This window comes from Neodiprion pinetum, chromosome 3 (assembly GCF_021155775.2).
Source record: "Neodiprion pinetum isolate iyNeoPine1 chromosome 3, iyNeoPine1.2, whole genome shotgun sequence".
Classification (NCBI taxonomy): Eukaryota; Metazoa; Arthropoda; class Insecta; order Hymenoptera; family Diprionidae; genus Neodiprion; species Neodiprion pinetum.
The window spans coordinates 19,372,435-19,380,790 of record NC_060234.1 but is presented as its reverse complement, the minus strand read 5'-3'; the positions used below and the strand labels follow the sequence as shown (position 1 = coordinate 19,380,790).

General features: G+C 34.7%; 2 protein-coding genes across 6 annotated transcripts; one reads left to right on the top strand and one right to left on the bottom strand.

Annotated features, from left to right (window-relative positions):
* Positions 1 to 135: 135 nt before the first annotated feature.
* Positions 136 to 2,511, top strand: LOC124215296 (GPN-loop GTPase 3). Its single transcript, XM_046618509.2, has 3 exons — positions 136 to 413; positions 1,591 to 1,787; positions 1,863 to 2,511. The coding sequence occupies exons 1-3, from the start codon at positions 369 to 371 to the stop codon at positions 2,440 to 2,442; spliced, it is 822 nt and encodes a 273-aa protein (XP_046474465.1). The 5' UTR covers positions 136 to 368; the 3' UTR covers positions 2,443 to 2,511.
* Positions 2,512 to 2,790: 279 nt separating this feature from the next.
* LOC124215293 (GPN-loop GTPase 1) lies at positions 2,791 to 8,355 on the bottom strand. Of its 5 annotated transcripts, XM_046618501.2 has the most exons (6): positions 6,083 to 6,143; positions 5,922 to 6,019; positions 5,120 to 5,395; positions 4,026 to 4,390; positions 3,671 to 3,900; positions 2,791 to 3,269 (listed from the first exon to the last, which is right to left on the bottom strand). In XM_046618501.2, the coding sequence occupies exons 3-6, from the start codon at positions 5,382 to 5,384 to the stop codon at positions 2,921 to 2,923; spliced, it is 1,209 nt and encodes a 402-aa protein (XP_046474457.1). In that variant the 5' UTR covers positions 5,385 to 5,395; positions 5,922 to 6,019; positions 6,083 to 6,143; the 3' UTR covers positions 2,791 to 2,920. The 5 variants fall into 5 exon arrangements, with proteins under 5 accessions (XP_046474457.1, XP_046474456.1, XP_046474454.1 ...); XM_046618500.2 differs by lacking the exons at positions 5,922 to 6,019; positions 6,083 to 6,143 and adding an exon at positions 7,982 to 8,355; XM_046618498.2 differs by lacking the exons at positions 5,922 to 6,019; positions 6,083 to 6,143 and adding an exon at positions 8,216 to 8,351.
* Between the last annotated feature and the right edge of the window lies 1 nt (position 8,356).

The following is an 8,356-nucleotide window of genomic DNA, read 5'->3' as shown; positions in this document are numbered from 1 at the left end:
CGCATCATCTATTTAGAATTCTGCACTGTTGGTAGCATGTAAATAATTACCATTCAGCTTCCCGTTTTCGACCGCAGCGCCGTCTGGATTCCTCCCAGCGCAAAATGATGGTGAAATTTAAGGTACTAAAAACCTATATCCGAGAACCGGACCGATTTCTAGCACCGTGTCAACACGTTTGAGACACTGCTTTCAAGTGGCACGTGGTTGTCATAATTTATATACAAAATGCGATGTTCGAGTACTGAAAAGAAGACGAAAACCAGCACAACCGTAGTGCAACAGAAAAAATCGGTTGGAGAACATTAAAAATTCATCCCGATAATTCGATATTTTGATTAACAACGTGTTAATAATTGCATGCAAATATGAGATATGCCCAACTGGTTATGGGGCCCGCTGGCTGCGGAAAGGTAAATATGTACGAAGTGTGTATTAGCACTACAGAATGAATCTTCACGGCACTTCACACATGCCGAAAGTTCAAGTGTACCATATTTTTGGCAAAAAATTTCAGTGTCTGAACAATTTTTCGAGGCACGCTCAAATTGAGTGACAAAGGTTAGATAAAGTTTGGCTTCTGTTTAGACATCCACTCTACTCTACTGATGTTTTACCAAATGGCGATGTCTACAATCACAGTCTAGACGGATTTAACAAACTCTGATCTAACAAACTTTATTCTAACAAAAATTTAACTCATGGTCTGAGGTGACAGATTTTTTAAACTTGTTTCACTAACTTTGGCATTGTCTAACCTCAAAGTTAGTGTCAGCTCAGGATAGTTTTTGTGATTCATTCTGATAAAATGGAGAATTAGATTTTCTGAAAAATGATGAGGTATCTCCTGTTGAGGTAAACCTGTTAATCAGCACGCTAGAAAATAGTATGGATAATATGAGGTTTTTAAAAGATTTCCAAAGAGTTTTGATGTTCAGCATTTGATCTCTTAACAATGTTGAAAAGATGGGTGATTTAATCAATACTTCACTATTTATATGATTACTGAACAGTCGATGAATATATAATAATTTGATAAGTTCCAAATATGCACACTTCTTGCAATAAAATTAAAGAAAAGTCATTAAATTTCGAGACACCAACCTCCTTAAGAGTGTGCCCTGTTTGATTTCCGACGTTGATATATATATCTGCAAATATCGAAGCCCACGTATCTCAATCGCAAAAAAGAGCTTAAAGGCTTCATCCTATACGCAATTCTGAACAAAAACCCCCCAACGCGTTTCCATTTGACGCAGGAATAAAGAAATGGCACAGATTTTACAAAATCGGAAAAGTAAATTCGTTGAATTCATGCAATTTCTGTATTTCTTCGTCAAATGAATATGGATTAGAGTGTTTTTGTTCAGAATTGTGTATAGAATGGGACTGTTAAGCCCTTTTTTGCATTAGAGATATGTGGGCTTCAATATTTGGAAATGCATACATCAGCGTCGAAATTAACTAGGACACCCTCTCAAGCAGTCAATGTTATATTTGTTGAATGCATTAGCCAGATATCTGATACTATTACCAGAAACAAATAAATAACCTAAGTTGTATATTGATGAGTGTAATTATGTCTTACAGTCTACATATTGTTCCACTATGGTACAACATGCAACTGATGAAAAGAAGGTTATAGAAGTGGTGAATTTGGACCCAGCAGCTGAGTACTTCGACTATGAGCCTCTGGTAGACATACGAGAATTAATTCACTTAGATGATGCCATGGAGGATCAAGAGTTGAAGTTTGGTCCTAATGGTGGCCTTGTGTTCTGTATGGAGTGAGTGTCTATTTGATTATTTTTCTCATTCAACTTTTTACTTCACTTTTGTAACCCGAAATATTGATTCATTAGATACCTACTTGAGAATTCGAAGTGGCTGGAGGAACAATTAGGTGACGTGGATGAGGACTACATAATTTTCGATTGCCCTGGTCAAATAGAACTGTATACGCATATGACGGTGATACGTCAGCTTGTCGACATGCTGCAGAATATCAATTTCCGAATTTGCGGTGTGTTTTTATTGGACAGTCAGTTTATGGTAGACGGTTCGAAGTTTCTGTCGGGCACAATGGCAGCCCTTAGCGTGATGATTAATTTAGAACTTCCACACATCAACATTCTCACTAAAATGGACTTGCTCTCAAAAGGAGCAAGGAAACAGTTGGACAGATATCTAGAACCAGATCCACATAGCTTGTTGGCTGATATGGAAAAGGGTCACTGGAACCAAAAGTATAGAAATCTCACTGAAGCTCTTGGAAGATTGATCGAGGACTACAGCTTAGTTAGATTTTATCCACTCAATATCAAAGACGAAGAAAATATTGCTGACATAAGGCTGACTATTGATAATATCATCCAATATGGTGAGGAAGCTGATGTCAAAATGAAGGACTTCGACGAGCCAGAGCAAGATGATGGTGATTAACATAAACCATCCAATCCATCATGTAAATAAAACTATTTTTTTCAAATAATAAATTGTCTTTACACGTCAGTACCATGTGTTTCATTCGCTACAACGATGTGTCAAGTGAAGAGCTTCCCTCACGATTTTTGGCTTCTCAAACTGAACACATGTCAGTTGTTGTTTTCTGTAGTCTTGAAGCTTATTTCAGTGCAGTCTACTCTGTCAAAGCAAATGTTCAATACAAACCACTGCATCATTTTACAGGCTGTTTACGACTATAACCTAGTTATGTATACTTGTTTAAAATTATGACCGTCAATTTTAAAGTTGTTTTAGGTATTTTAGAATGGATTTCCATCGACCAAATTGATAGGTATTAAAGTTTATTTTTGTACAAAGATTTTCATGGTACAAGGGCCATAAACATTTGGTATCAATGAATTTTATGATCAACCAACTTTATTCTCGAATGGTGTATTCTATGATGAGAAATATGTCAGCCTCCTTTGCTGGTACTCGGTTCACTTTTTTGGGACTTCGCTCGTCTGTCCTGTTCGGCTTTTTGTTTTGCAAGAAAAGTTTTAAAAGATTCTGCCTCTTTTCGTTCATCCTCGTCCACTCCTGGATCTCCAGAATTCTCTTCGCCTTCTTCATCATCGCTAGACTCGTTGGCTGGGTGTTTCAGATAGATATCTGCTATCTCACGGCCAACATTAACTGTACTGACCAATGGAACAACATCGCCTGAACCTTCCGCAGCTGCCTTTTTCAATTGTGCTTTCCTTGCTTCTTCCTGTGCTTTTGCATTCTCCACGCGGATTCTCTCCCAATCTTTCTTGTAGTCTCTGGAACATTCGTTAAATAGTATAGAAAGTACACAATAAACGAAATACTTATGAAGGTGTAGTTCGTAATTTTAATGGCTAAATTCTCTTTCCTACACATCCATTACGTGAACGTTTCCAATTTCAATCTCATAAATATTTCTCAACAATTTTGATAATCTTATCAATCAGAAGTTGAATGGTACCCGTTGAAATATAAAGTAGGGTAATGTTAGTTTCGTGTTCAGAATATCTTTTAAACGAATTAAGTGAAATATTGGCTTAAATAACGTTGCAAATGAGTGAAATATTACATTATAGCCAAGTTTTAATGCAAAGGATGAATAGTCGAGAATTTTCTCACTTTTCTGTCAAAAGCCGTGAATTTTTGAGAATTTTTAAACATTTCAGTACAAAATTACGTTTCATATTCTTTGGCCGCTTCTTCAATCAGCTTGAAGAAGCGGGGAACTCCATCCCCGGTCAATGCCGAGACACCACAACTGCGCAGGTGACAATAGAATTCGTCAAGTGCTAGTGCCAAACTGCGTGTCAAGTTACTTATGTAGCTAGTCTCTGATTCCAAGGCTTCTTGGAACGATTCAAAATCTTGCATCCAATCCACTGCATAGCTGTGCTCAACAACATCTATCTGTAACCATAAAATCTCAAATGAAATCTACTAATCGAGTGTTGATGAAGTGTACATGCATTGAAAATTGCAAAATTTGTACTTATCAACGATTACTTGAATTATTTGTATTTTTCTCAATTTACCTTATTCATTGCTATAACGAATGGAAGTCTGGTCTTGTAAAGAATAGAACATGCATATAGCATATTCGACATAAAGGTAACTGGGCTGACGCTCCTCACAGTATCCATGACATAGACAATCACAGTTGGAAATTCAGAAGCCAATGCCTCAGTTATGATCGTGCCGCTGGCTGACCAAGTGAAAACCTCTATTTGACCAGGAGTATCCAATATAACAAATTCGTGTTCTTCTCCTGCCTTTTCAATCAGTTTTATCACCTGGTCAAATTTTGTTGAGAATAAATTCAGTGCCGTAACAATACCACCGTTTGGGCCCAACCCATACTGCTTCATGACCTCCTTGTAGTTGACCGTGTCTCTAATGTCTGAAAAAATGGTTGACTTATCGAGCAACTATTGAACATCTTAAGACGGCCGCAGACACATAATGATGGTCGCCGATCCATCCCCTATCTTGCTTCATACAACCCTAACGGCTCATGAGAACCAACTCTATCACATATGGCGAGTGTTCGTAGTGATTATTATTAATATTATTATTATATTATTCTTGTCCCGAATTGTTGCATTTATCTTTATTAAAAAGTTTATTGAGGAGATATATACAAGTAGATGGCTAGAATTTTGGGAATTTATATCTCAACAACCAATTATGCAATTTGATTAAGATTCGTTTCATTCAAATGTCTGCAGATTAAGTTCCATCAACGTTTTCTCTATTAAAATCAGACAATAGGAAAGATTGTTATTCACATTAGGATAAACCGTTTTGCTCAGTGACACGTTTTTCAGTGCCCATGATGTCGCAGAAACAGCTCGACTGATTTGTATCAAATGAGGATAGATTATTCTTGGATAATTTATCCTCTTTGCCACGACTCTACTTTTCTTTTGAAAATTTTCATGTTTTTTTGTTAATTGAGTTAAAAAAAAAGGTTTAAATTTAGCACGAAAAATCAAATTTCTTGTCATGATATTAAGAATTCTAAGTTTTACAGTTTTTATAGGATTTTCACAAAATTCAATATATATCACAATTTCAAAATTACCATGGAATTGTACAGCAAACTCAATGTAACTAGAACTGAGCTCACCTATATTGGCTGGGTAAGGGACTTCGGAACAAGCCGGATCCAGATTGATAACATATGGTTTACCAGTGTTATACAAAGTGGACGTGATTTTTTTGACAAAAGTTGTTTTTCCTGAACCAGCCATTCCAAGGACGACTATACAAGTTGGCTTTCGCCTTGCACCTGGAATTGGCTGTGTGGTTGACGCATTTTTGACATCAATTTCCATGTCATCATTGCCATCTCCTTGTTTTTCACTTTCAGTTACAGTGTCAGTCTTGAACATATTGGCTAATTCTGAAACAAAAAATGGTAAAAGTCATCACAGAAATCGTATCTAAAACCACAGATAATTTTTCGCAAATCTGCAATTCCACACTCAATTAAAGTAAAATGCGATTGAAGCTTAACGACGTTAAATTGCACTGTGTTATTGAAAATTTCCAGGTGTACATTTGGAAATCCACTTCAAATTCCCATAGGTTTGGAGATATCGGACACAATCTTATCGGGATTTGAAATGGATTTCAAATGATTCCTTCAGGTGATCTAGAATCTTTTAGAATGCGAGATAAGATTCTCATGGCTAAAGAAATTTAAAGCTACCTAGACAAGCTTAAATTGTAGGAAAATGCTAGTCCAATTTCGAGCTTTGGAGGTTGGACATAATAATAGAATCAGAGGTTAGGATTTTTTTGCGTTCAATTTTTTTACGATTAATTTGTCAAGAGGTTCTCACAATCCAACGCATTATTATTGGCTACTTGTATCTCGACGTTTTACACCGAGAAATAACACGTTATTAATCAAACCTAATACGTACAAAAGGAGTTATTGTAAATATTGACGAGACTCGAAAGATACCGGTACGTCCTCAATCAAAAATTGTGTAACTCAGGCCTGGAAAGCTAAGAGTCCTCACTGAAATGTATAATATATCAGTGCTTTTATGTATTTTTAGGAAATTATCTATTAAGTCTCTACCTGTTATTTTCTTCGAATTCGACAAGCGTGTCTAGATATAGGTATCTTATTCTAGGTGGTCTTCGGATACGCTATCTAGTGACCAAATTCAACATCTGACCGTGAGCGCGTAGCTCGAATTGCTAACAGCTGACTATGTATTTGTTTATGTGGAAATGTTAATATTATTTTTTAGTTTTTCGATTAATAATTAAGATTTAAAAAGTGAATAGTCGATCCAAGTCATTGTTTTGATTATGGAATTCCCTGCGCGAAAAAATAAAAGTAACGTGTATTGCTGTGTGTTTGATTGTCAATGTAAAGCTTATGGTGATGAAAAAATCAAGTTTTTCCATCTTCCACATCCCAATAAAGATTTCGTCGATAAAATCAACAACTTTGGTGATAAATACAAAAGCGATAGTCGCGTAGCTTGGATCAGTGTTGAGAATTGGAAAAAGTGTAATGACCAGTATAAGATCTTTTCACTCCATTTTAACAAAGACAATTTTTACCATCATGTAATAGCTGTTGGTTCGACTCATTCTTAACTTAAGAAAATAAGTGTTCCTTCTCAAAATATTCCTCCAGGATCAACTACAAAATATACTCGTCATGTAAATTCTAGAGAAGAAAGAATACGTAGGAGATCACTTATAAACAAGGTACTGACAGCTGAAGGTACTGAAGAATTGAGTCTTGATAAAAAAAAACGAGAGGACATTTTATTTCAATTATTTTTATAGATTTAAAATCATCGAATACAATAGCATCAGGTGAGCAACCGAGCTAAGGATTATTGTGTGCAATAATAAGACTGCATTCAACAACTTTGAACTGTGTGGAATTTTCATAAAGCTCACGTGCTGTGGGTTCATTTTAAACCATGTCTAGTATAAGTATTACTTATCACAGTTGGATAAAAATACTTTAATGATTTGTACTACCAATCGAGTTCTTATTTTTACTATAAGTAAATAATCTATAGCTTGGATCACTTCCTGTAATTCTAAATTGTCTTTCTTTCTCCCAACAGAATAAAATTCAGTAGTTGAGCAACTCCATTTAATATTGTTCGACTATTTTCTTACAGCAGTTCTGAAGAGGATTAACATCAATTTTTTCTAGTTTATCGAGAAAGACTGAGGACTTTTGATTACTAAAAACAGCTAGAATTCTTCCTGAACAAATGATAGCACTATTGTTATTGCTTGAAACTTGGATATACTCATGTCTTGTAATTCTGTAAATAAAACAGAAAGAGAGAAAAGAATATTATAAAATAAAAACACAACATCATTGAAATTGTGAAATAATTTATTAATAATAATTTCATAATTAGATTTGACAAAAAAGCGTAATGTTTTTAAAAATCAATTTATGTAGCAGTTTAATACTCTTTCATAAAACATGATTATTTGTAAAACATGCGATCAGGCTTTGAAAAAATATGTAATGCAAATAATAGGAATTTGTAATAGTGATATATGTGTAAAAAAATCAGGTCAAAAATTGATGATAAAAATGTAAAAATAAAATGTCAGCGTAAAATTTACACGTGTAAAGCTAGAGCAAAAAATTGTACTTCTTGCTTTTCAGACAGCTGTAAATTTTCATTAAAATCCATCGATTCAGTGTTGTTAACATCTTCAGCTTAAATTTCTTTTGTTCCCTTATATTTTAAGCATGGAAATTTTTGTTTTCGCCGATAAAAGACACTCATGTTCATGTAATGGCTTGCCTTCATATTTTTCTAATGAAGATTCATGAGGCCAATCCATATACATTTTTTATTAGTGCAAGTAATCATTGGCAAGCTCTTCAAATCATTGCTGTAAAAATAAAAATCGATTTTAATAAATTAATTGTTGGAAAAATAAAATAACTGTTATAGGTTATGAATGTGACAAAATATCTTACCGGTTGCAATGGAGTAATACTGCGACATGTTTACGAATGACCTGCCTTATAAGAAGAACTCATTCCAATTATTCGACCGTCGTTTATTATTTGACCAGTTATTTCATAGGGATTATTTTTAATATAATGAATATGTAATGTTTGTAAACAAAAAGCTAAAACACTTATAACATTGCAACCACTGATTGGTACTTGTCCACATTTTATCACGTGTCCAGCATTTAAAACCCTCACCTCCAATGAAGTTTTTATTGCTTGGCTTTGTGCAAGCAAATTCACAAATTTCTTGTAGACAAAGTTTCATTTTATACATTAAAATTACAAAAACAAAATCACCTGATACTGCGTTACGTACAGCATAACTTACTAACTCTA